The sequence below is a fragment of the Aspergillus brasiliensis genome (genome assembly GCF_001889945.1).
Source record: "Aspergillus brasiliensis CBS 101740 unplaced genomic scaffold ASPBRscaffold_6, whole genome shotgun sequence".
NCBI lineage: Eukaryota > Fungi > Ascomycota > Eurotiomycetes > Eurotiales > Aspergillaceae > Aspergillus > Aspergillus brasiliensis.
This window is the reverse complement of record NW_027137447.1, coordinates 870,987-896,264: the sequence shown is the minus strand read 5'-3', so window position 1 is coordinate 896,264 and position 25,278 is coordinate 870,987. Positions and strand designations below refer to the sequence as shown.

General features: G+C 48.3%; 10 protein-coding genes across 10 annotated transcripts; 2 read left to right on the top strand and 8 right to left on the bottom strand.

The window, feature by feature from the left end:
* Nucleotides 1-2,572: 2,572 nt before the first annotated feature.
* ASPBRDRAFT_55107 (NDT80 / PhoG like DNA-binding family protein) lies at nucleotides 2,573-4,345 on the bottom strand (the record flags this gene model as incomplete). The annotated part of the gene is made up of 2 exons (XM_067627343.1): nucleotides 2,573-4,223; nucleotides 4,296-4,345. The coding sequence occupies 2 exons, from the start codon at nucleotides 4,343-4,345 to the stop codon at nucleotides 2,573-2,575; spliced, it is 1,701 nt and encodes a 566-aa protein (XP_067479085.1).
* On the bottom strand, nucleotides 4,332-5,623 carry ASPBRDRAFT_55106 (uncharacterized protein; the record flags this gene model as incomplete). Its single annotated transcript, XM_067627342.1, has 2 exons — nucleotides 4,332-4,524; nucleotides 5,382-5,623. The coding sequence occupies 2 exons, from the start codon at nucleotides 5,621-5,623 to the stop codon at nucleotides 4,332-4,334; spliced, it is 435 nt and encodes a 144-aa protein (XP_067479084.1).
* Nucleotides 5,624-7,252: 1,629 nt separating this feature from the next.
* Nucleotides 7,253-8,523, bottom strand: ASPBRDRAFT_55105 (uncharacterized protein; the record flags this gene model as incomplete). The annotated part of the gene is made up of 5 exons (XM_067627341.1): nucleotides 7,253-7,255; nucleotides 7,283-7,562; nucleotides 8,150-8,215; nucleotides 8,311-8,344; nucleotides 8,448-8,523. 5 exons carry the CDS (start codon nucleotides 8,521-8,523, stop codon nucleotides 7,253-7,255), a joined length of 459 nt encoding a protein of 152 aa, XP_067479083.1.
* Nucleotides 8,524-8,761: 238 nt separating this feature from the next.
* Nucleotides 8,762-9,180, top strand: ASPBRDRAFT_578047 (uncharacterized protein). Its single transcript, XM_067627799.1, has one exon. The coding sequence runs from the start codon at nucleotides 8,903-8,905 to the stop codon at nucleotides 9,137-9,139; it is 237 nt and encodes a 78-aa protein (XP_067479082.1). The 5' UTR covers nucleotides 8,762-8,902; the 3' UTR covers nucleotides 9,140-9,180.
* Nucleotides 9,181-11,367: 2,187 nt separating this feature from the next.
* ASPBRDRAFT_125488 (uncharacterized protein) lies at nucleotides 11,368-12,336 on the bottom strand (the record flags this gene model as incomplete). The annotated part of the gene is made up of 3 exons (XM_067617794.1): nucleotides 11,368-11,517; nucleotides 11,897-12,032; nucleotides 12,155-12,336. 3 exons carry the CDS (start codon nucleotides 12,334-12,336, stop codon nucleotides 11,368-11,370), a joined length of 468 nt encoding a protein of 155 aa, XP_067479081.1.
* A 1,364-nt stretch (nucleotides 12,337-13,700) lies between these two features.
* Nucleotides 13,701-15,409, bottom strand: tif35 (translation initiation factor eIF3 core subunit g; the record flags this gene model as incomplete). The annotated part of the gene is made up of 4 exons (XM_067621793.1): nucleotides 13,701-14,025; nucleotides 14,141-14,312; nucleotides 14,664-15,288; nucleotides 15,393-15,409. The coding sequence occupies 4 exons, from the start codon at nucleotides 15,407-15,409 to the stop codon at nucleotides 13,973-13,975; spliced, it is 867 nt and encodes a 288-aa protein (XP_067479080.1). The 3' UTR covers nucleotides 13,701-13,972.
* Nucleotides 15,410-15,782: 373 nt separating this feature from the next.
* On the bottom strand, nucleotides 15,783-17,846 carry ASPBRDRAFT_177574 (Hsp70 family protein; the record flags this gene model as incomplete). Its single annotated transcript, XM_067619863.1, has 5 exons — nucleotides 15,783-16,072; nucleotides 16,132-16,279; nucleotides 16,329-16,389; nucleotides 16,467-17,701; nucleotides 17,757-17,846. The coding sequence occupies 5 exons, from the start codon at nucleotides 17,844-17,846 to the stop codon at nucleotides 15,873-15,875; spliced, it is 1,734 nt and encodes a 577-aa protein (XP_067479079.1). The 3' UTR covers nucleotides 15,783-15,872.
* Nucleotides 17,847-18,234: 388 nt separating this feature from the next.
* ASPBRDRAFT_30216 (uncharacterized protein) lies at nucleotides 18,235-19,587 on the top strand (the record flags this gene model as incomplete). Its single annotated transcript, XM_067622745.1, has 2 exons — nucleotides 18,235-18,243; nucleotides 18,316-19,587. The coding sequence occupies 2 exons, from the start codon at nucleotides 18,235-18,237 to the stop codon at nucleotides 19,585-19,587; spliced, it is 1,281 nt and encodes a 426-aa protein (XP_067479078.1).
* A 132-nt stretch (nucleotides 19,588-19,719) lies between these two features.
* On the bottom strand, nucleotides 19,720-21,925 carry ASPBRDRAFT_43201 (cytosine permease). Its single transcript, XM_067624947.1, has 3 exons — nucleotides 21,495-21,925; nucleotides 21,181-21,397; nucleotides 19,720-21,120 (listed from the first exon to the last, which is right to left on the bottom strand). The coding sequence occupies exons 1-3, from the start codon at nucleotides 21,720-21,722 to the stop codon at nucleotides 20,033-20,035; spliced, it is 1,533 nt and encodes a 510-aa protein (XP_067479077.1). The 5' UTR covers nucleotides 21,723-21,925; the 3' UTR covers nucleotides 19,720-20,032.
* A 1,775-nt stretch (nucleotides 21,926-23,700) lies between these two features.
* Nucleotides 23,701-24,186, bottom strand: ASPBRDRAFT_43200 (uncharacterized protein). Its single transcript, XM_067624946.1, has one exon. It carries the CDS (start codon nucleotides 24,061-24,063, stop codon nucleotides 23,728-23,730), a length of 336 nt encoding a protein of 111 aa, XP_067479076.1. The 5' UTR covers nucleotides 24,064-24,186; the 3' UTR covers nucleotides 23,701-23,727.
* Nucleotides 24,187-25,278: the final 1,092 nt, after the last annotated feature.

Below are 25,278 nucleotides of genomic sequence, written 5' to 3'. Positions count from 1 at the left end.
GTCGACGTTATGAAGCTCAAGGAAAGAGGCAAGAAGCAACAGAGAGACATGGATGAAATGTTAAGGTAAAGAGTGACTGATGTTCGCAGGAAGAACCACGCTCACGGACAATTACTTAACACTCCCCGGGGTCCACCTTTGCGTGCTGTAGTCATGTATAGTGGGTGAACTGGCTACCCAGCTAGCAAGTCAATAGGGAGCACATCTAATAGATCGATGGATGGTTAGTTAGTTTGTGACTAGGCAGTAGTCAAAAGCAGGAGCATGTTTGTCGTCTGCTGTCTAGTGGGAAGTAGCGACAAAGACAAACAGCCGGTCAGGATAGTGCCGGTGAGGCGGAAAAAGGATCCCATTCTCCCCCCGGCACATCGACCACAAAGGAAAAGCCGCGGGAAAAAGGAGAAGGGGTGATTGGCCATATCTTCTTTCCCTTTCCTCTCTCCATCGCTGATTCCATGTTACCTGTTATTGCAGTCTCTTAATTCTCTGGTTTATCTCATTCCTGCTGAGTCTTGCGGCGTATGTGGGAGGAGGGAGTAGTAAGTACAGAAGGAGTAACGTTATGTGAGTCTCTGGAGTATGAGCAAGTAAGTGTGTGTTGGTGTGGATTTGGTTTCGGGCAAGCGCGCCTGTACCGTATGGTCATATCTCCACCCCCAGGAATCCCCCGTAAACTACGGAGTAGAAACTAGAAACTAAAAACGTAAAACTCAAATTCCAAACTAAAACTAACCGTAAACTAAACGATCGATCCCCCATCCATCGATTTTCCATCTCGGCAATCATCCACTAAGTACTTCCAATTAGTACTTTCTACGACTAGTAGTTAGTAGTATGTACCTATTAGGCATGTCTGCCACCAAATTAGTACCGCCGGGGAATCACCCCTTCCCCCCAATGGCTGCCGGTGACCGACCGCCAGACTCGGCACGAACAAATGAAAAGGACGGGGCTTTCGGTCCTTTGGTCGATCTTCCCTCGTCATCTGGCCTGAGATCCGGACGGGCTCGGGGTCATTGCTGGCTTGTTCTCTCTCTCTCTCTCTCTCTCTCCCACAAACACTCTCTCCTCCCCATGCATCATTACACCCCCCTTCCGATCCTTTCCTTAACACTCATTCCAGTAAGTAAATACTAAATAATAAATACATGTCCTTTTGTTTGCCACGAAATTCGCCACAGCTGTGAGCTGGAAGCATGATGATGATCATCTACTACCTTGGTACTATCGATCATCTATCAATTACGGCATACTGCATAAGTAAAGTCTCGGATCTCAATCGGTTGTCCCTTACCCGGTATTCCTCCCCCCCTCCCTCCCTCCTTCTTTCATCAAATCATTATTCTACTTTATCGGCATGATCAATTCCCATTCAGGAATGATCTGAGAGATCCGCTTCGTTGGGCTTCTTCGTACCCTTCCATATTACTTTTTTGCTTTGCATGGGATCCATATTCCGCCTGCAGCGAGCAGGGTTAGTAGTAGTAGATTGATTGACCTGACAGCGGCATACCTGGCTGGGCCAAGTAGGGCAGCATATCGGAGAAAATTCTACCCCGGCAGTCACCAATTATTACCACCGCCCGACGAACTATAATCCTTTTCTCTCCCTGGCAGCGCTGGGGGTCTTGCATGGGAATTATTCTCTCTTGGATCCCTCCTATCGGTCGTACGGTTTGGTTTTCTCGAATGGTCATGAAAGTTTCCCCTTTGAGAAGTTCAGCCTCTCTGTCGGTCTTCATCTCTAAAACATTTTCTTTGGGGTTGTTTGTTTTAGCATCAAAATTATTGCTTAATCCAAAATAAAATAACGGTAAATAAATGGTATTTATGTATTTTCTTTCACTTTCTGGGAAAAGAAGGAAATTCAAGTCTCGTCTACATGTAGAAACTCGGACGTTTCGGCCCCGTCGGTTGTAAACGGGGAATGGAAGCAATGCATCATCCCTTTGGTCCTTCCAGAGGCAGCATCAATAGGGGAGGGGGAAGGGGGTAGAAATTGACAGGCTGGGAACAAGAAAGAAAAAAAGTGGGGCGAAGGAAAAGCAAAGGGAATGAAACAAGGCCTGGTGCACAAGGATCCCAAAAGGGGGGTTATCACCAGGGTAATGCAATTTCAACTTTCTTTCAACATGGGAGAGAGGGCAAGTCAGCTCAGCTTCGCAGTCTATAGGCGCACATTAATCATCCGATGTCCGTCGAGAGCAACCAACACAATGCGGCAAACGTAGGGTCAGGCACTCAGGACAGAAAGAAGAATTTCATCGGGTGGCAGGTCTTTTCGGCTTCATAAAAAGGTGAATCGAGGAAAAACGAAAGGTTTCGAAAAGCATTGATCGAGAAGAAGAAACGTAGGGAAAAAGCAATAGGAAATTGAGGAGATAGGAGAATAGGATGATATAGGGAAATAGAAGATATGACATAAAGATAATAAAAACTAAAGAACGTAAACGTGAGTGAAGGAGAAATAAAAAAAAAAAAAAAAGAACAACGACGGACACACACACACAAGAGAAAAAGTGCATTGAGGATTTGCAAGGATGGAGGTGGAAGAGAGAATACCAGAGGCCTGCTAAGCGCACAGACTCTGGGAGTTGGAAAATCGACCATAGGAGCTACCATCATGGGTGCGAATCGAATAGACGGGGTCAAAGCCACCACTACTAGAGTGCTGGGGCATGTGAGAAGCGAGCCGAGGAGCATGTTTCAGGTATTGCGGAGGTTCATGCTGGTCATTATTCGTCACCAGAGATACCATCGACTCATACGGCTGGGGAAAGGCATGGCCAGTCTCTTCGCTGCTTTTGGATATGGAATCGTATTCAAAAGGAGGCGGTTGATGGCGGAAATGGCTTGCTGGCTTTCGGTTGTTCATAACGCTGTAGTTAGAGTCCTGATAGGTATCCATGCTAGACGAGCTTTTCATCGAGTCCATGGGATCCATGGTGTTGTCACTCAGGAGCCCAATATCAAACGCCGATGACGAGGATGACGATATGTGCGGACTCTCACTGAGCGGTGACTGGTCTGGCGCGGTCATTTGATGGTAATCTGTTCGACCGTAATGTGGCCCACCGCGCTGAGAAGAGTCGTACGGCATGAGGGCCAAGTTAGACCGTGCACCTGGGCCTAATCCTGGAGGTAGGACAGCCCCTCCACTTCCATCGCCGGAGCCACCACTCCCTCCATCGGGGCCCATGCTTGTCGAACTATCACGGCGGCCGTCTTTGTAATGGCCCGGAGAGCGGCCTCGGACTACCATGGGATGCGAAAGTCGCCTGGCGATCCTGATCCATTGGGCATCGGTTCCTGGAACAGAACTGGCGATCTCAGCATAGAGTTCCACAACTAGGTTATAGTATTGCTGTTGGGCTCGCCGTTTTCCATTGTTCGCCGTCGCCTTCTGAAACTGAATCCGCTCGAACGTGTGCTGTGTTGGTGGCTGTGAAGCTTGACCCGCTCCGGGATAGGTGCTGTAATCTAGCGATAAGCCAGCCGACTGCGAGGCTAACGAAAACCCATGTTGACTGCTGTTGGGTGACGCTCCATGGCCCAGAACCAAGGGCGTAGGATGAGAGGGCTGCAATACGACCTTACCCGGTTTCCTTTCCGATTGTTTATCCCGTTTTGGCGTGTGCTGAACCAATTCTCGAACTTCCCCGACCTGCTGGTTCACTACCGCGGAAATAGACATGGCAAATCTTGTGATGCGTTCTGGCCCGTGCTCTGATACTTTCACGTACAGTGGAGCGTTTGACCACGGCTGCAATGTGAACGAACACGAGACTGAGAAGTAGTTGCGTCTGTAGCACGTCCACTTGTCATCGACCTGGAAGAAACCTTTATGTATCTTGGCTTGTATCTCAGGATTGATGGTTTGGGCCCCGGAGACGACCGGTTGAATCACCATAGTTTCGCCGAACGGGGGAGCATCGGCAACCGGCTGTGGCATTCGTTGTTGGACTGTATCCACAAACATACTGCCAGAACCAATATACACATTCGGAGGTCGATCCATAGTGCTCTCGATAACCCCTCTAGGGGTTGTCCCGAAACCTGCCATCCTGTTGATTTCCCCCAGGCCTGCCAGAGGTCCTTGAAATGGTCCTCGATGGAGAGTGTACGCTCCTGGATACCCATCATTTCTCCCCAGGATAGAGGTACTTCCGGGGACGGTTGTGCCTTGCGATTGCAGGCTGGGAGACATGTTGGCGGGCGGCTGGCTGTACAGGTCCCAAAGTTTTCTTATCAATCGGTGCATGTCAACAAAGGATCAAAGATCGAGACAGACTTACAGTGGGGGCACCCGATGGGATCTGTAATCGGACATTCTATCGTATGACATTCCTGAAGAATGCGTATACAGTGAGTTGGGCGAAGGAGAGAATGTTTCTGCACAGCACCGCATCATATTGATGGAGGGCGCATGTTAGCCTATTATGGGTAAGACGAGAGGGAATGGGAGACGAACCAGAGCATGTGTCAGTAGGGCTCATGAGAATGGAGGTAGGAGATGTCGGAAAGCTAGAAGTGCGGACCCGGGTCAGTAAATTGTTGCATCTGCTGGGTTACTGCCAAAGATAACCGTCGAAAATGACAGCAGAAGAAACACAAGATATAGAACGCTTGGATCCCAACGCATCACGACCATACAGCATGTATAAATGAACCAGCGACGAGTTGTGTGGCCATCATTTGCGTGAGGGTATGCTAAAGGTTCGGTAATGCGACCAGGGAGCAGCAGGATAGACGCATGCAAGCAGCAGTTTGGTATAGACCATTAAGGACAACACTTTGACATAAAAGGATAGGGAAGTTGAGTAAAATAAATTTTGAAAAAGAAAGAAGGGAGCAATGACAAAAATGGATAACGAGAAATAGGCGCTCAAATGAAAAAGAAAACAAAAAAGGAAAAAGAAAAAAGGAAAGGAAAAAGGGAAACAGAAAAAAAAAAAAATAAAATAAAATAAAATAAACGGGAAAAGAAAAGCAGAATGAATTAACAACCTCGGGGCTAAAGCAAGTAAATTTGAAATATTCAGAAACAATCAAGATTGCCATCATCATCACCATTATCATCAACAGCACACGACAAAATCATGTTGATAATAATTAAGGGTAGGGGGGGGGGACAGGCAGATGGGGATAAAAAGAAAAAATAAAATAGAAAAAGGAAATGGTAACAATAACAGGTATAGTAATAATAAAAATAATAGCAGCAGCAGCAGCAGCAATAATAATAATAAAGAATAATAAATCAATCGAGGACGTTGGGCCAACTATTCATCAGGTTGTTCGGACTAGAAGGGAGAAGCTGTGACTAGTGGCTGCAAGCGGGCCAAGTGGAGCACAAGGGCAGTCCGAATTGAAAGACAACTTACGGTACCTCCTGCATCGCAGGCTGTTGTGTGTTGTATCGCAGGCCGTTGGTAGCTGGTATTGAGACTGGCTGCGCCAGCGGGTGGCCAACAGCACCGCCCCTTCGGGTATTCTCATCCTCATCCATGGAAAAGCCTGTCGAACTCGAAAATGGTCGTGATGTTCCTGTATAGTCCCCGTCGGTGTTTATCGGTCCGTCCAGTGGAAAGGTGCTTTGAACGAGCGTTGCTAAGAAAGAGCTCATGATTAGAACGCATTGCCAGAACCCATTCGGTAGCGAGTAGATTCACAGCGCAATGCTAGGGAACAGAGAAAAAGATGGAGAACGAGAATATAGTATGAACCCATCGGGGACAAGGTGAAGGGAAAAGGAAGCCGAAAAGAACGAAACAGAAAGGACCCAAATTATCTGATCAGCCCGGTATGAAATAGGGAACCCCCATCCCTGTCGACCAAGGAAATAGTATTTTCCTGATGTCATTCTAATACCAGAGAATCGGAGCGCCTGAAATGGTGTAACCGAATAGAAGAGCTTGAGATGCGACAAGGAAGAAATGAACGTCACCCCGGATGTAGATCGCCTGTCAGAAGCAAATCGCACTTGGGTCACGAGTGCAAAGCCCGCTCCTCAGATCATATCTTGGAAATATTGGCGGTAATAAAGAAAACCATACCCGTGACAAAACCCCGTTCCCAACAGTAGTAAAAAGAAAAGAGCACACTTACAATGATTCATTTGCGAACCTGGGACAGTCAACGTCAACTAGCACGCTGCCGTTCAAACTATCCTTAGAGGCAAGGTAAGATCAGTAAAACCAGGGTATCTTGGCTTAGCAAGCTCGACGCAGGAGACCGATTCGCGCCTGGGGCCCTTGAAATCAACGCAAACTAAAGCACTAAAAGTACGTCCGGCAAGCGCTAGGCTTCGGCGGCGCCCAACAGGGGTATGCTAGAAGTTGAAAAGGCGATGGCTAGCGAAATGTATTAGTGAGGAATTTGGTTGGGCTTCCAACCGCGCGGCTCGACATACACTATCGCTCTTATTCGGAGGTATTAGAAATAGTGAGATCCCTGGTATAGCAACGCGATCCTATAACACCGTCAGTGACTCAAGTGAATGTTGAAAGTAAACCAACACAGGTGATCATGGACCTTTTCAAATTCCCCAAAGGACGACAAAGGTTCAGGAGTGCATGAAGTACTTATGCTTCGATGCTATTATGGCTGATCAGGTATTCAGTTCCGATAAGGTGAATGGCATGCTCATGGGAAAGGGGACGATGGAGAGGGGTTGACGGGACAAGTCCACGGGAGAGTAGAAAAGACCGAACAAAAGATGAGATATAATAGAACATAGGAGAAAAGGGGAAACATAGCAAGCAACCAAGAAATAAGTTTTGTTTCTCAGCGTTCCATGTTCGCCACGCCAGCCTTGACGAAGAAGATCTCTCAGCGGCTTGCTAGGTAAATCTTACAATGGAAGGCAGAAAGTAGCGAATGTGGTCAATGAATAAGCTTACCGACACCACGGTGCAGTAATCGGTGGTAAGGGGCTTAAGTGAACAAAAGAGGTACGGTTCAAGACAAGAACCATTGAGATATCAAGTGGTAGCTGAAGCATTTCAAACAAGGGAATGGTGATGGAGATGGGCGCCCAACAAGGCACAAATAGAAGAACAGAAGCGATGAATGTGAATGGGATCAGGAGCGAGACAAGGACAGGGAGAAGATAGTGACGCATGTGCCATAGTGATTGTTGGTGCAGAAGCCTGAATTCTATTTTAAAAAAAAAAAGGAGATTAGACTCACATGTATCAATTGGCAGATGATGAGCAAGTTGAGTCAAGTGTGAGGAAGGTTTATTTTGCATCTATCACTGCAGCTTTCGATTCTGAGATGCAACCCTATATGTAAGTATATCGGTTGTCCCAATTGTTCCGCCTGCCCACGTCAAGGAGAGAACTGTTGGGTTCAGGGCTCCAATTTGGCCTCTCGGTGGATTATTTAGGAATCTTGACAAAGAAGAGGGAGAATTGGGTCGCAGAAGCCTGTTAGCCGCCCTGCAGATCGAGTAGTTGACTGGTAAAAATGTCCTGGACGGACAGTCGAGGGATCTGGTCGCTTGATATCTGTTTCCCGGTGTTGGATGAAAAACCACTTCCTTCATGTCATGGTATTTTCTCCTGTCCACACCAACACGACGCCCACTTTCTCCGCTGTCTACCTAGCCTGGCCCCTTTACGGCAACCAATGAGCGATCCTGGTAAGATGCGGCGGAAATGTCTGCAGAAGCTCGTTGTGCACCAGCCCTGGGAGCTTCAGGTTGCCAATTTAAGCTTGAAAGCAAATACCACTTTCGCCACGAGTTTGCTGTTGAGTTTAGTCGAGGCCAGGTCAAAGACATTTGTTGTCTCCGAGCCATGACTGAACAGAAGAAAAAGAAAAGAAACGGACTACAATGCGTACTGCCTTTGGGATACGCTTGCGCGAATAGAAAAGGCGCTCTTTTGTTTTTCTTCCGTTTTCCTCTTTCGTCCCCTCGGCGCACTCCCCCTCCCCCCCCGTTCAATTCCCAGAAGAATATGTTTCGCGCTTTTTAATTTATTTTCCTTTTTTTTTTTATTTCTTCTTCTTCTTTTCTCATTCATTTTTTTTTCTCTAAAAAGGATAAAAATATTTTCATGGCTGGGGGTGAGCAACTGCCTTCCTGGCTGATAATGGGTGTATCAACTAAAATGGCGCGCGAAAGGGATAAAAAAGAGTTTTGGACCCTGTCGAAACCGTTGGAGAGACACGGCATTCGTTGAAATCCATGTTACATCCCCATGGCCCACGTCTAGGCAGATTTCAAGGCTGCACAAACTCAAGAGCAGAATGGAGACCAACTGGGACATGGTTCAACTGGCGGCGTGATTGGTGAATTGTCCATACTCCATACAGAACATCACCGGCAAAGTCAGCTGTCCTTAGTGTGAACACCCGGCGAACGGCAAAGTGCAGCAAAACAAATTAGAATGGTGCTAGAATGGATAAGTAGCGACGATCATCACTCCGGGAATCGTGCAGACCCCAGTCGCATGATGGAGACTGTTGATAACTACTGAGCTTGGGCAGATGCAGACAACCAATAGCTTTCGAGGCCATTGACGAACGGTTGATGTACTCCGTAAAAATATTGTACAGTCCCAGACAGGGGCCTGTGGACCCAAAAAAAGAATCCATGTTCTAGGCATGAGCTCCGGCCTTGGATGTTCTCAAGAGGATCTCGGGTGCTTGAGGCACGAGCAGCAGTAGCTCTTGCATGAATGAGAGATCAGGCGATCGACATGTTCGATCCAACGGTTGTTTTATTTTATTAATGTTTGTTTTCCCTCCTTTTTTAAAGAAATAAAAATTAATTCAACTCTATTTTTCTTTTTCTCATTACCTTGTGGTGGTTTTGTTCACTCACCGACATGGGTTTGAACGATTTGGAAACAATTCGAATCCGAAATGCAGCCGATACAAAGAGCAGTGTGTAGTCATGGCCCGCCTCATACACACTAATCGGTTGAAACTTTTGGCTGTACTGGTAATAGTTAGCGAGTATGCTCCAGCAACAATGATACCTTCTTCCAGTCATACCACCCTTGACCAGTACGGAGGAAGTAACCTTTGCTGTACGGAGCACACGGCATTAATTTTCCAGAATCGAGGAGATGCCCTGATTGGTGAGAGGGTACAGGAGACCGCCGAACCTGAAGCGGGAAAAAATACATAGTAGATACAGTGGTCTCTAGTATCCCAGCCAGTGGGGGTGAGCGTACGTATCTTCTCTCACTCTTCCTTTCTTTTTCTTTCCTTAAATGATTAGTTTTATTTTTTTTTTCCCCTTTTCCTTTTTCATCATATTTTCTGGCTTCTTTTCCTTATCCGGTGAAGGATTATTATGTGGCTGCATGATCACCCAGGCTTGCAGGAAGCTAGTTGGTTGAGATGTGATATGCACCGTGCTGAAAAAAGTAGCCAAGGGTGTATAATTGGTGGAGAACCAGTACTGGGGTTTTATTTGAGAGCCAGTTGTTGGAGGCCTGTATAAGGGTATGGAGTCCCTAATGGAGGGAGGGCGAATGTCGTGCAGGATGTGTCCGCGGGATGCGGCGCGAATCCCATAGTAACCTTGAACCAGGGGGGGGGGGCCTAGAGACGGAGGTTGCATTTCAAGCCAGGGTAAGCCCCATTAGCCCGTTGAATGGAGACTGTCGGGAGGATGAGGTCCAAGGGTAGGGCGTCAGAGACCCATGAGATCCAGATTTCATCCTAGAGAGGACAGTGCTGATCGGTCATGATGGATGAGGTGATGGTGATTCCGGCAGAAGGGACGACCATTTTCTTGGGATACCGAGAACAGAAAATAGACAGGCATGGCAATGAGTCCCCCTAGATGGTAAACATCTAAAGTAATTTGTTTGTTGAGTGCTTGTTTTCCCTGCTTATTCTTTCCCCTTTGAATTTTGTGCGCCTGGTTCGGCGGACACACCAAAACATTGAATCGGGATCCGCATCGTGACGCTAAACCCAAGCCGACCGAAGGCACGTGCCCCGCATGGGGTCTCCCCCGAAGAGTATAGCGGCATACCTGCATGGACCTTCTTCTTACAACAATTGAGTGTTCGACCATCCACCCCGTTATCGTCCCTGTCCTTGTCTCCTCATCCACCTCCTCCTCCATCCAATTTTTTATTGTCTATGGCATTCAACTGACTAGTAGGCTTGCCGTTGGGACCGCCAGCAAACCTTGTTTAGGCAACGGTCCTCGGTCATGGGTGATTAGTCTTCTCCCTGCCGTCTATGCCCTCCACGATGGCCGCCTACACAATAGCAAAAGTTTATTGCTTGCTGTCTTGGCCGCCATTCACAGCTTGTTCTGGAGTCCACTACCACTACTACTAATGCCCGTGGGGACTGATTGGCGAATCACAGGGTGCCATCTTATGGAGACACAGTTACCGTGACTCGTGGGAAGTAAGCCTACTAGGTCCTACTCCGAAGGGACCCTTCTCCACTCCCGATGTCTATAGTGAGTAACTTCTTTAATTTCTTTTCCTTTGTCTCAACTGGCACCAGTCTTTCCTTGGTTGAGAGAGGCCCGTCCGTCCGGAAACCCGTCCCTATTAGAGTTCGAACAAGGTCCCATTCAAGACCGTGGCTTCTAGCCTATCCGGGAATGTATTGGACCTGTCCTAGGGCTGCCCGTGCTAACATTCTGTGCAGCTGGAGTACTTCCGATTGACTCACATCTTCAGTGATCCAGGAGCAATACTAGCTGCGACACAATCTTCTCCTCACCTGCTGACATTTTCTACCCGCGCTGGTGGCTGATACCCTCTGCGGACGGCACTCCTGTACGACCGTCGAATAATTACCTTTATAAGCCATAATGGAGCAAAGGGACAGCCATGACATGCTTTCATCTGCAGCTGGCCGATATTACGGTTTGGACCATCAAGATAGTCCGCACATCGGTTGTCATGTCAATTTAGGCAGCTGAGCTCATCTAGAGTCCAGAACAATCGGCTTTAATTTCCGGGATCCCCTAATGTTTTCGCGTTTGAATGAACGCTTGGCAGGCTTTTAGTGCCCCAACTTCAGCTGCCCGACGAATTGTGATTTTCACTCTGCATCTGAGCCCATTCATTCACATAATTCTCGACAGACCGTCACTTCGAGAAGATGGCCTCGACGAGGTCGACCGCGTGCCCTTTGCTAATGTGCAGGTACATGAGATTTTTGATGAATACCATCGTTCTTGGCGTGCCAAAGCACAAGCGGTCCAATATATTCCCATGAACTACTATATTGGGTGCACAAGTATCACTGCAACGCGTGTCATAGCCGACGACTTGCGCTAAATTCGCTGTAGTCTCGGACCCGAAAGTATTGCATGCGGTCTGCATAGGCTCTGGGTCAGCCACTTGTACGATCTTCTGAATGCTTTGAATTAGGATTCTATGTGAAGGCAGGGTCCGGTGTAGTCTGATAGTAAGGCACCCTTTGCTTGGTGGGTATAGCTTTCTTTGGTTTTGCCACCGAGCGTGTAGTAAGATGATGGCTCTCAGTCATGCTCTGCATTATGGATGTAGCTCTGCAGCTTGTCAGCTACAAGGGCTTTCATTGCTAATTCCAGCCATATCGCTCTTCGGTACCAAGCTCAATATTCATCTGATCATTCGACAAAGCACGCTATAACTACGGATAGGCCTACATTCTTTTCTGTGCATGCGCCCGCCAGCCGGCGCATCTACCACAACCATCTCGCCTGTACAACTTGTCAGGCTATTAGTCAGTCGATCCATCAACTATCTATGCTGGTGTCTATTGTCAGTGCATAGGACAGCTCAATTCCAAAAATTGATGCGAGTGGCGCTAGGATGCGCTGAGGAGTGACGTCGTATTTTCCTATCCTTCTCGACCCCCTTTGCCAGTCCGTGGCGGCAGGGCTTGACAGGTAAGCTGTATATTCTTCTTAGGTCATAACTGACGTGTTCCCAGCCTTAGCAATATGCCCCTGGTATGCAGCATACGGAGAGCGGTGCGAATAGAATCTAGCAACAAAAAAAGGAAAAGAACCGAGAAAGTCGCCGGCGGCTGTGTGGCATATGCCTGCATGAAGTCTGACGATGGGACCAGTCATAGAATCCGATGTGCCATAAGAGAACGAGATGAAAGGGCGGCCGTCATGCCTGATCGAGCGGTAGTGGCAATAGTGACGTTGAGGGAGCTTCAGCCAACGGACTGGCACGTCCAAGTGCACGAGGATACAGAGCGGGCAGTGAAAATATCCCATCTGCCAGTCCTGTACGTTCTTCGAGTCACACAGAATGAAGACAGAGGGTCTGTCTCAGAGCCAAGAAAGGCTAGTTTCAGGACTTGCTGGAGACGTGCTTCCCTCCTCCCCCCAACGATACACAAAACCATTGTTGACAACTTCCCGTTCCATACCCGTTTTCATGCAATGTAACCAGCCATCTGGACACAGCACCCATTCACAATCCTTCCGAACAGCGAATGCTCCGGTCTGTGAACGAGAATTACACGAATTCGCTTTGATTTGATTGAATAGCGAAGCCACTGACCTGGCGCCACGCTCTGAATAGTCCCGTGCATCTCCTTCGTATGTTGGGATGAGGGCCATCTCTAGGCCCGGGGGATCATGGCGGCTCGATATCGGTCTCATGCCTGGTCATGCTCTCTCTCCATACAAGGCCGCAATCGTCTGCTGGAGCAATGCTTGCTATGTCGATTTTCTTCCCTGGACAGACACACATGCAGAGATGCCTTGCCGATGACACTCATGACGAAGCCCATGCAAACACACTACCAGCCAGCCAGCCTTCCCATCTTTACCGAACCACAAGACAGACAGGCTCCCCTTCGAGAGATTGTTATGATCAGTATCTCAGCCTTCCCGACATCCCTAGACCCAGCTAGCTGTTGGACCCCCCGCACCGTCTACACACTGATCATAGATTTGGCTCGATAATCCGCACATCTGTAAATCCATGATCCGTTATTCACCATGCATTTCGCATCTCTGCAAAGCCTGATCAGCACACAGTCAATTGCTTTCTTGTCACGACGCAAGTGGCTCAAAATCTAGGCCTTCCTGACACATTTACCGCGCCCATATCAGAGATGAGCTTGTCAGCGATTACGCATCGTGTCATCTTAGTAGCAAGGATCTAATACCATACCTAACTAAACCGACACGACACATACGAAACCAAAGCAGGAGGCTCTTAAACACATCTACCATATTATTGAGATATGTAGACTCCAACTGGAACAGGGCTATCGATACCAAACGGACCATACTACGGAGCATTACACCCCCCTCCAATAATAATAATATTGTTAACCAATAGTAGCAGTTCCTCCTTTTCCCCGTCCTAGAAACTTTGACGGGTACTACTAACAAACTACTAAAGGATTCCAAAGTAAGCAGGACCGAAAGCCTTTTACTTAACTGGACTACTTTACGTTACGTAGTGTGACTCCCCCAAAATTGAAAATTGATAGACTTTTTGTTTCTGGGTTTAAACCTTCTTCTCTCCCTCGATCTAAGAATACGTACTTCCTTCCACCCCGCGATTGATCGATCAATGCACGGAACAATAAAAACGATAAAGGGAGAATGCAAGCAAGCTTGCCTTGCAACTTAGCATGACAGATAGACACATAGAACCGGAAGAGAATAGTGGAAAATAGACCACGCTGCTTTTCTTTGTATCAAATAGAAGAATATGACACAGGCACATATCATCGGGATGCCCTTTTTTTTTCCCTCCCCCAGTAATCATCATTATCGATCGGATCATACAGTACAAAGAAAAGTAGTCAATAGATGAGATGAGATGAAGATCTTTTTTCTTCAGCCATAGGAAGTGTCTGTCTGGATGGAGAACCCCGCCTGACGAAAAGAACCCAAGGGTGTCATGTCATGATACGTACGGAAAAGAATCAAAAAAGCAAAAAGCGAAAGAAGTTAATAGTAGGGAGGAGGAGAATAAGATGGAAAGAAATGGGAATTGAGAATTGGAGAGAGAGAAAAGATCTAAGTGGCACGCTTGGCGAATTCGACGCGCAGGATAAGGTGACGGTAACCGACTAGATGATGAGAAAATATTAGTTGTGATTCTGATGGCTGACATTGCAACGATGGCAATAGAAAAAACAAAAAACAAATATATGACGAAAATGGGGAAATGAGGTGATAACTTACAGCCATCCATCTTCTCGCAAGCACGTGCAGCATCGCTCCGATCCGCAAAGCTGATGAAAGCGAAGCCCTTGGCTCTCTGGGTTTCTCTGTCTCTGGCCAGGAAGACTCTGGTGACACGACCGAAGCGTTCGAACAGATCCCGCAGTTCTCCTTCTTCTGCCAACTCGCTCACCTGTTTGGATTTGTTGTCAGTTAGTGATGTGTCCATTTAAGCGGATGCAATAGAAGCAAGGAAAGTGAAGGAAGCTGATTGCTGTTCGCATGACATCCATGTGCCTGTCCGAAAAAGCTGCTTCCTTTCTCTCTCTTTCACTCAAACAACACCAATAGGAGTGTTTAAAGAGCGAAGTGGAAGCAGAGCAGGCAAGGGAAAGGTAAAGAGAAAGAGAGAGAGAGAGGCAAAACTAGCATCCCCTGTCCCTCTTACCCCTCCACCCTCCCCCTCCGGGGAAGACCAGCAAATAGCAAAACACAGAACCGTAAACCAAGGACAAGGACAAGGGCAGGGGATAGGAAAACTCACGTTCGTAACTCTCAGAGTCGCCAAATCATCCTTCTCAAACTTGCCAGCCATTCTCTCTCCGCCACCAGCAGCACCCTTCCGCAGATGGGGAGGCACATAGCTAGAAGTACCAGCACCCAAAGCGCCAGCAGCCGGAGAATCCTCATCACCGCCCTCACCACCAGCAGTGGGCTCGTCGACAGGAGCCATAGTATCCTTGAAGGGACAACGAGCAGTAAAGTGCTCGCCACTGCAAATACGACACTTGACCTTCTTGTCCTTCAGCTGATCCTTCACACTGCCCTTCTCGCCACCATTCTTCTCCGCCTCGGCCGCCTGAAGCTTCCAGTTGACGCTGGGCCGGAAAACAATGTTCTCACCCACGGAGGTCGTATCGAACGAAGGTCCGGGCGCGTTGCCCTTCTCCAGACCGAACTTGGCCCAGGACCTCCGCTCCGCGACCTGCGGGTTGACATGTTCGCGCACAACGGTCGTTTTGATCCGGCGGGTCACCTTCACCTTCTTGCCTTCGTCGTTGAATCGGTAGGAGACGATCGTCTTCGTGCCATCTTTGTTGGTCGTAATCTGCTGCGGGGGGAGAGCGGAGGGGTCGTCGAACTCCTCGTCGTCGGCCCAGTCGGCGCGGCTGGAAATGAGTTGAAAAAGGCCTCGGTCAGATTTTCTTTCTTTTTTTCTTCTTTTGGTCGCCTCTTGACCCTGAAAATTTTGGGGTGGGGAGTTTCCGCTTACTTTCCAAGCTTCGACATTGTGTGTGTGATGGGGGGGTTGATGATGTCGCCGATTGTTGCTGAATTTCTGGATTTCAGCGAAAGATGCAAGATCCGTTGTGGATTTGTTCGGCGCGGCAAATGGCCTGTGGCGCATGCAAATTTGTGGCTGGTGCTTTGGTGCCTGGGTCACGTGATACATAGCGTGCTACGGGTGGTATGGATGCATCGAACATCTTTCTACTATCAAGCAGGTTTCTTTTCTTCCTCCTTAGCTCTAGATACATACTAGACGGTATATTAGCTGGAGATATGGCTTAAATGATGTCTTGATTCTCGAATGCAAAAAACAACCAAGGTAAGAACGCCCAACTCCAGTGTTCTGCCTTGGTGGCTAACCCTTCTCCGGTTACTTGTAACGCTCTCGCAAAAATTGATTATCCCGGGCCACTGAACGTGATCATGAAATAATACCCAAAGGAAAGAGCGCAAGGCTCATCGTTCAAACGTAGTCAGCTTTGACGCTTCCATACTCGTGGTCTTCATACCAGAGCGTGTATTCACAGTGGGCAGAGTAGTACACCGCATGAATCTGAAATAGAATTGTGTAGTAGAGCTCGCCATCTGCACCACGGCAAGTTGGGATACGACTCTTCTCGATTTGACTGAGGGTTGGTTCCAACGTGGCATGTTTCTTCACGTCTAGCAATAACAGATCAATATCTCGTAATCGTCCATATCAGCTAAACAAGAGCACTCACCACGATTGAAGTACATAGGCGGCTTCTCACCCATAGGCGTATCAAGCTTGTAGAGTGTGACGCGGATTGAGTTGAATGGGCCTTCTTCGACAAGTTGACTACGACTCCACCTAGTCTCAATGGCCTTCGCTTCTTCGATATCGTCCCCCTGAACATGTTATCAGAGACCATAAGTGTGCTCGAGTATCGGACCATACCTTGCAAACAAACCAACACATTACGTCAATGTAGAACTTCCCTTCTTTAGCGTTCCAGTATCTGGAACCGTTAGCCCACAGGGCCAAAGGAATGCTAAACGGATGCTGGAACGGATTGTGCGGAGAGTCACCACTTACTTCTTCTTTGCATCATGGACTTTACTAATGAATTCGGTCGAACAAATCATTCCATAGTTTTCCCTTGCTTTGCGGGAATCGACGAAATTTTTTACCTCTGTGTCGGAAATCTCCCCAAGAGTCTTTGTCAACGCGCCTCTGACAACAGCAGTCCAACCGTCAACTGGCGCTATCACTTCGACTTCCGGAGAGAAGCAGTCGCGAAGATATGTGCGAAGGAATGGACTCTGTCCAAACCCTCCAACTAAAAAGATTGCTTTTACCTGAGCGACAGAGGTCTCGATCTGCTCTCGGACAAGGTCCTCAATGTCTCGTAAGATCGGTAAAAACAGTTGCTGCATCTCTTGGCCAGTAACTCGGAACCGGCCGCGACGAACTCCGACTTCCTGGCTGTCTGCTATACCTGGAACAGGGAACATGAAGTCATCGTCTGCGTTTCCACTGAAGGTTCTCTTGGCGACAGTTTCAAATCGATGCATTGCTTCGTCCAGTGTATCCCTGTCCCATCCAGGGAGGGAGGAGAGGCGGTCGTCTAACATCTCTTCAAAGCGCCTGTTGAGAAAGGTGCTTCCACACAGAGATCCAGTACCAGGTGCTTCCTCCTTCAGACGCATATTAGGTGACAGCTCAATGATTGTAAACGTGATAAGATCAACCGTGCCCCCTCCCGCGTCACAAAGAACGATGGTATCTCCGACCTCCAGTCCATGGGGACTAGAAGCACGAAGCGAATGTATAGCAGCAGCTTCGGGCTCAGATACTATGCGTACTTTGGAAGCTTCCCCAAAACCTGCCTTTTCTGCGCAGGACATTGTGGTCATTTTTGCTTTATCGGACCAGATTGCTGGGACTGTGATGACAAATTCAAGACCCGTACTGTCCAGTGAACTACCAAGCTTCAGCTTCAAGATATTAACAGTATGTTCACGAAGGCAGCGGAGATAATCTATCACAACATCTTCTGCTGATGAATGATAAGGGACTGGGATACGACGACAGTCGCTGTACGTCGTAGACAATCGAGATCCTATCCCAAGCTTATGGTCAGGAACAAGGCCTAGTTTGATCCATTGGACCCGAGGCATGCTGTCGATAATCTGGAATCCCCATAGACATTTCTTTCCAGACTTAGTGTACTCATAGGTGACCTCGCTGGGAACCTTTTCACTGGTTAGCCCATCACATGTGTCAGAGGCATTCTGCGGCCATTGATTGATAATGTAATGAGTATCCGGCTGGAAAGGCATCATTAATATGGACCCAAATACGGTGGCACTGTGTTTGACACACATTACTCATTTGACCCCAGGCTATCCCCGAGTAAGTGGTACCGAAATCCACCGCGATGACGATAGTCCTCTTATTGGCAGAACTGGCCATTTCTTCGATGTTTGTAGCTCGTTTGATCGGTGCAAAACGTGTAGTACTTATGGCAGGACGGTCTAACCAAAGTGTGATGATTTGGCTCAAGGTCTTTGCGGAAGAAGGGTGACAGTAAGATAAGTAGGAGCACTTGGTAACTCTGCAGTGGAAATATCTACCTTGTGGTTCTCACTTCGGTGTTACCTAGTAAACACAAGAGACGGGAAGCTCATTCACTGGGATACATAGTCCATGAGCCCTGAGTGGGAGCAATCAGATCACTTAGTACCTCTTTGCGGACCGGGGTCTCTGAGTTTGCAACATACTTTCTACCTCCATTCCGCTTTACACAACATTTATCTCATTCCATCGTCACTCTCTTCGAATTAGGAAGAACCGATTAAGAATGGAGAAGGTAGGTATTATGGGTTGAAGGGAAGATAGACAACTTCCTTTCTGTTTTGCACAATATCTGATGAACTCTCAGGAAAAGGTCAACCGCACAGGTCAAAATGAACCAGTCAACGACAGCCAAACCTTGAGGAATAAAGTCTTAGAAGATCAACCTGAACACAATTTGATGCGGCTCTATGACCGTGTGGGGAAGTTAACAGAATCACTACGCCATGATCTATCCACCCTCAGGAGTGTCTCTGTTGACAGACGAGACGCCATATGTTCGATGCGACAGGAGATCTCCAAATTGAAGCAACGCAACCAGAAATTAGAAGAACAATTACATGACTGTCAGGATAGGATCCTCAAATTCTCCCTGTCGAGCGACTTGAGCGACACCACAGTTCTGCAAGAGTACGTCAAGATCCGGGACAACCTCTCCAACTGGGTTGAAGGACTTCCGGAAATTTGCAAGGGCTTTGACACTCAATTGGGATGCGCGTTGGAAGGTTTCCAATGCCGTCTTCATCTGCTTGGAGATATAAACAGCTATCCGCAAGGGCTTTTTGGGGTTCAGTCTGAAATCATGATGCATATGGTATTCTGCCGTCTCGAGGTAGGACTGCTCAAGGCCTCAGTCCCCGGGATGCTGGCATCGGATGAGGCGCTCTTAACTGATCTCCATGCGGGAATGTTATCACTACAGTCCCAGAAAGGTATGCAACATGAGAGACGGCATGAGGCACGGCCGTCAGAGTCAGTAACGCTGATAGACGTCGAGATTTTAAGCCTTTGGAGAACGAACACCATCAGGGCTTATGTTGCTTGTCAACGGTATGAAGAAGGTGTAAATGAGGATTGCAAGGACATTATTGATGATTTGTACAACGTTTTTTTATGGTTCGACTTCGAACACACCGTCAATTGGAACAGCAAAATGGAAAGGTTAATGGACGATATCTTGAAGCCAGCTACAAGTCTCGCGACAAAGATGGCCAGCTCGCCCTCGCAATACAGGTGGGAATGGTATGGCGAGGCATTCTTTCCTCAACGGGTCGTACGCAAGCACCACGTGGAACAATTCATCGTGCAAGATGCCTGCACCCATCAACGTATTCCTATAGCAAAATTTGCTTCTTTTCCAAATGATACTCCGGTGGGGGAGCTCCTTGTCATCATTTTCCCAGCATTGTTTCGCCGTGGGGAGAATGGACACGAGGACATCCAAATTGAAAAAGCCGTTATTCTCATCCGCGCAAACGAGAACTTGCAAAGACAGAAGAGATCGGAGAACAGATCGCGCATGTTTGGTCAAACTGTTCTTCAGATGTTCAAGGAATCTGCCCTAGGACAGCTGGACTGAGGAAGCGTTGTGTTGGCAAGAAAACAATATGCATTACTCGCGATGGAAGGAACAACCGAGCCAAGGTCGGACAGTACAGGAATGGACTTGAAATTACGAGACCTTAAGTTTCGCAAGTAGCAATCAAATGAACCACAGTATTTCTCAGACACTTCTGCATATTTCATTCATCTCCGGCACATCTGCACGGAATGGTATATTAAGATCAATGATTACATCTATATACATAAAAGTCCAGCCAACATCATGGAAAAGTAGCCAGACAGGTTCCGTACCACGAAACCGACATCATCACAATCCATCGTGGATTCCCAAAGGAGACATACATAACAACCGAGCTCAACCCAAGAATCTGTAGCCCAAACACATACCCTTGTTTTTAACCAACAAGAAAAAGAAAAAGGTAGAAGAATCGACATGAAGAAGAAGAAAAGAAGAAACGCATTTACCGACCCAGCATTTTCAGCTCAATGGGTCTCAGAACGGAATGCACGACGAAAGAGAAAGCAAGAGCCAACTCGAAACCGACATCGCCATTACCAGCATGCTTGGCAATGGGACCAGTGTACCACGTCTCACTCATACCCGTAACCATACCCGCGACACCGAAAGCAAAAGAGATACAAGCGGCAATACCGTAGGGCAGCTTGTTGGGCTTGTCATACGTTTCGGGACGGTATCCGGAGAAGCCACGGCGGACGATGTGGTCGGCGAGAGCGACACCCGAGTAAATGGCCAGCCAGTAGGCGATGAAGTCCATCAGGTTCTCCAGGACCTCCTCGAAATGAGAGTAACCGGGGATAGCGACGCCGATGGAGACAGCGGAGGCGAGAAGGACCCAAATGAAACGGGGAACGCGCTGGGAGTAGCGACTCAGGACCTGGAGGGTCAAGGAGACGGAGTAGATGTTGGGGCAGTTGTTGGCGATGATGGACAGAGACAGGATCACCAAGCAGAACTTGCCGAATCCACCGACGGGCTCAAGGACAGCGCCCAGCAGACCTCCGTTTCCTGACTCGTTGTAACCAATGGCGTACTTGTTGTCACCGCCGTTAAGGGAAGTGGCGGTCATGACGGCGATACCCAAGAACTGAGTGAAGAGAAGAGGGGGGATCAGACCTCCCCAGGCGGCGAAGAAGATCTTGCGGCGGCTGCGGTCCGCGGGCTGGTAGACGGTGTAATCGGCGGCGTAACTGGTCCAGCCAGTGGCGAAACCATAGACAGTCGCGCCGTAAGACAAGCAAGAGCCGAGCTCAGAGGTTCCAGTTCCCATGGGGAGGTTTCTAAAGTCACCGGAGTGGGCGAACAATCCGAAGACAATCATGAAAACGATGAAGGTGGGGATCCAGCTGTAGTACTCGTACAAATGGACGACCTTGTATCCGGCGAAAGTAACGAAAAGGGTGCAGATGGCGATGATCAAGATGCCCGCATATCCAGGAACGTCGGAGTTCACAGCATTGAGAAGCTGGGCACCGACGATGGAGTTGGCGGCGGACCAGCCCAAACAGGAGAGAACGTTCAGAAGGGCAACTATAGCAGCAGGTATAAGCATTTGATGATGGTAACTAGATTGTCACAGGCAAAACTTACTGATCTTGGTAGGCCAATAACCAAACCAGAACCGGGAGAGCACCATTTGGCGCAGACCAAAAGCGGGACCAAAGCAGGAGAACCAGCAGACAGTCAAGACACCCAGCAGGTTGAAGAAGAAGCAGACGAGGATGGCATCGACAAAGCCGAGACCGAAGGTGGAGTATCCAAGCACGCCGATAGCGAAAGAACTGCTCACCATGTTGGCCGCCAGCCACTGCGACGGGTCAGTTTGGGAGGGCGGTCTTGGAGTAGCCAGCCGACAAGAGTCGACGACGACGAAAGCACAAGGCAAACAAGAGTTAAGAACACACCATGCTGCTGATATTGAAGTACGACGTGTCCGTCCGTTCATTATCCGGGACACGTTCGACACCTCGCTGCTCAATATTGAGCTTCCCCGCCAACCGTTGCAGCTTTGCGTACAGCGAATTGCCGTACATGAAACTCTCCCCAGGGACAGCGCCATCGCTGCTGTCATCCATGGGCGTTTTGCCCACCTGGGGGGCTTTTTCGAGATCGGACTCGACTCCTCCGAACATGATGTTGGGAATGGAAGAAGATGGGTTGATTTAAACCACGCGTATATCTCAACGGCGCAAGGTTCTGAGAATGTGCTGACGTCGGGAAAAAAGACCCTCAATCAGGAATCAGATAGACTTGAAAAAAAGTCTTTTTTTGGAACTCTTGAATACGAGAGCTGTAAAGCTCAGGTACCAAGTATAGTTCAAGGGGGAAGGGAAAAGGAAGGGAAAGGAGGAGACGGAAACCACATCTTTCTTTTTTCTTTCTTTCTTTCTCTGCAAGAGAGCGTGGGAGGAGAGCTCCTAATATGTGTTCGGGAAGCCAGGAGAATTTCTTCTCCCACCCACTGTGACGAGGCCCACCCCACGAGATCCGAACGAGTATCAGGCACGATGATTGATCGCTTCTGCACCGACGGAGAAACGCCGCCGCGACCGCGTAACAGCTTCCCATGGGCTCAGCTTCTGTCGCGTGTTCCGGTGGAGGGTCCCAGCCCTGGCCTAGTCTGCCGTCTGGTTCGCCGTTCTTGTTTCGAGAAAAACTCTCAAGTTTACTTTTTTTCTTACGGGCTCCACCGCCGCCAACTTGTCTTAGCTTAGCCCTAGTGCGCACAAGCTTATGTTGCCACCAATAACATGCCGCATGGCCCCATCTTCATAACTTCTATTGGAGGAGATCGGGGCTGGGCGCATGGTTAAGCACCACATAGATCGCAGAAATTATCAGCAGCCAGCCTCTGATTGGCCGTGCGTCTTTGCCAGGACCGAGTGGGTCTGGTGGCAAGGAATCCACGCTGATAAGGTCTCGCCTGGTGATAGGTACAGCCTGCGACCGTAACCCTGAGAGGTTTGATAATGATAACACCTCAAGTTCGTTAGGTATTTCGGTTTGTACGGCTTACCGCGGTGCCTGCAGCTGGTCTTCCCAAAGCCTAACCATCTCTGTCAGGCCCGATAGCCACCTATCTCATGATGTTGATTATCATCCCCCCGGACTGTCATTCAGGGATGCTAGGGATGTTGATATCATTCCTGTAGTCGGTCAACGCCGAGGGGCGCAGGAACTCTAACCTATTGTTGCCCTGCTTACTACATGCACTCTTGCCACCGTTGCCTCATCGCATAGTTTTTGTACTCCGTAGTCATGGGGCCACTGGCACTGAGCTGATTAACGCAATCATTATGCCACGATCGCCGGTGTAAGGCAAGGATTCAATTATGGGCCTGAGGCACTCGAATTTAGAGACATCATCATAATCAACAGTGACAGAAGCATGCTATCTTCCCCAGACTTTCCTAATACCCCGCGTCATCGGAAACCTACGAAGAATCGTGCTTCGGGATGACAGGGAAGCGGTGATCGCCGCCTCTAATCGCTATCGCAAAGTTCTGCCATGTGCCAGCCCGTCCGCGAAGCTTCAGCTAAGCATATCTGCGCCGAGCGATATCGACTTGGCAAGCAGACATGTGAAGTTGGATGCTATACTCCGTAAATTAAGGAGAGAACATGATCTCACAGCTGACCATGCATAGGCTTTGATTGGACGCTATGCAGCCCAGATAAGGGCCTTCTCGTCCATATCTCTGGGGTGCAATAGTTGCATGATACGAACCCCTTAGCGCGGGAGGTCTTAGATTACTGCCTTGCCCATAGCAGTATCACCCCGGAGTGTCTACCTGTTCTGGCCATGGCCATCATCAGATTGAGCGATGGTCCTGGGTCAAGTCTGGAGTACGGAGTACGGAGAATAGCTATCTTCCTCCACCTGGCACCTGCGATGATGGAATGCAGTATGCCCTTCTAGAACGAAGATAGTACGGAATACCTCATGCCGCTTATCTCTGATACCAGCCGTGCTGGACGTCGTTATCGAAAGGCCTTCCCGCCTAATCAACCAACTTCACCGTTAGCAGCTAGTTATATCCGCCAGCGCCCTGCACATGGCAACCCTGCGTTAAATCTTTACCCTTTCCTGCTGCCTAACCCCAATCCCTTCTTCTTCTTCAATTTAATATACCACAGTCATCCACATGAGTGGTGTTCACTCAGCAACACCAACACCAACCCGAGACATGACGCTTCCAACTGTAATCTATCTAACATCCTACATACCCTAAGTCCGACGACCCTCTGTGGAACCTCCACCCTGCCGCTCCACAAATGCAAACCGCGCGATGACCCACCGAGGAAACTTTCGGGATCTGAAGGGTGACTCCAACAGTAACTTTCGGGAAAGTAACCTTGGACAGGAAGAAGAAATTGACGTTTCCCGTTGTCGCGTGCTGCTACTGACAAAGTACTTTGTAGTACTCCGTAGACAACCAAAGTAGGCATGTACCAGCGTGCCCAGCCACCCATTCGGGACAATACTTCAGCCCCTCTCAAGCTGAGACACGGAAGGTTTTCCATTTTCCAAATGATGCTGTACATTGATAGTTATCTATACATAACTGCACATAATAATCCTAATAATCCTCCAACACAAGTGATAACCCATACTCAATCAAAACGAAATATAGAATAGCCACACGAGAAACAACGGTACCGAACGCGTCTCCCAAACCCAATTGAAGTGATTTCACCCCAAATCCATTGCGACGATGAAGAAAAAAACCTATTCTACGCGTCGGGAAACCCGTTCTAGAGACTGATAGATAGAGCCTAGAAGTAAAATTTTTCTCATGGGACGGTTCGACCCGCCAACCAATCCCAACGCAGTCTCACCAGTCCCGATTCAGCTTTGCTCTCGGGTCGGTTTCCCGAGTCTGCCGAGCATTACCTTTCTATTTTCCTCTTATGCTACCGTGGACTTTATAGGATAACTAGAATAGTAGGTGCCAAGGACCAGCCAAGTGCCAACCACTTAATTCGTTAGCTAGTTAACTAACCACGCTTAAGTTGATTAATCAATGAATGGTAGACAAAGTTACTAAGCGGGTTTTTTGCCGAGCCGAGCCATATTCCATTCTTCTTTTTTTCCTTCTTTCCCGAATAAATTAGGCTAGGCTGTGTAGGTATTGGATATTGGTGAGTCAGAGATTTTATCTTCTAACTAGTATACGAACTCCGCGGTCAAGTGACTGGCTAGATACTAGATAGGTTGGGTTGAGTTGGGGATGAGGCTTTTTCTTTCCTTTCTTCCGCCTGTCAATATTTTACTTCCTTCTTCTGGGGCGGTTGGAGAATGGTTGGAGATAGTCTACTACTCTCACTCTAACTAACTACTAAGTAGCTAGATACCTAGACTACTTCTGGATAAGGATATGCAAGGTACAGACCTGCCTCACTAGATAGCTGGTAGCTAGCTACTTACGAACTAACCTCATTGCTAGACGTATGACTCGAAATTCGAAAACTCGAATACGGGTGCCTGTTGACTGAGTGACTTATAGCTGTTGCACTAGACTAGTTATAGATAAAATGCTGTGGCTATCTGCCTTAGAGTACTCCGTATGTACTAGGGCGTTGAAATGTGGGTTCGGGGATTGGTTACTAGCTACTAAGTGAGTCGCCAAGGGAGTGGATGACGTAGGGGAGGTTTTGTGCTCTGATTCGACTTGTGGAGTGACTGTG

Excerpts from the sequence above, each read along its gene's own strand:
- ASPBRDRAFT_578047 (XM_067627799.1), top strand. The coding sequence starts at position 8,903 with ATGGCCCGCCTCATACACACTAATCGGTTGAAACTTTTGGCTGTACTG.
- ASPBRDRAFT_43201 (XM_067624947.1), bottom strand. The coding sequence starts at position 21,722 with ATGTTCGGAGGAGTCGAGTCCGATCTCGAAAAAGCCCCCCAGGTGGGC. Across the intron at positions 21,398-21,494 it reads ACTTCAATATCAGCAGCATG|TGGCTGGCGGCCAACATGGT; the intron begins GTGTGTTCTTAA and ends GACCCGTCGCAG. Across the intron at positions 21,121-21,180 it reads TTATTGGCCTACCAAGATCA|TTGCCCTTCTGAACGTTCTC; the intron begins GTAAGTTTTGCC and ends CTGCTGCTATAG.
- ASPBRDRAFT_43200 (XM_067624946.1), bottom strand. The coding sequence starts at position 24,063 with ATGGGTGGCTGGGCACGCTGGTACATGCCTACTTTGGTTGTCTACGGA.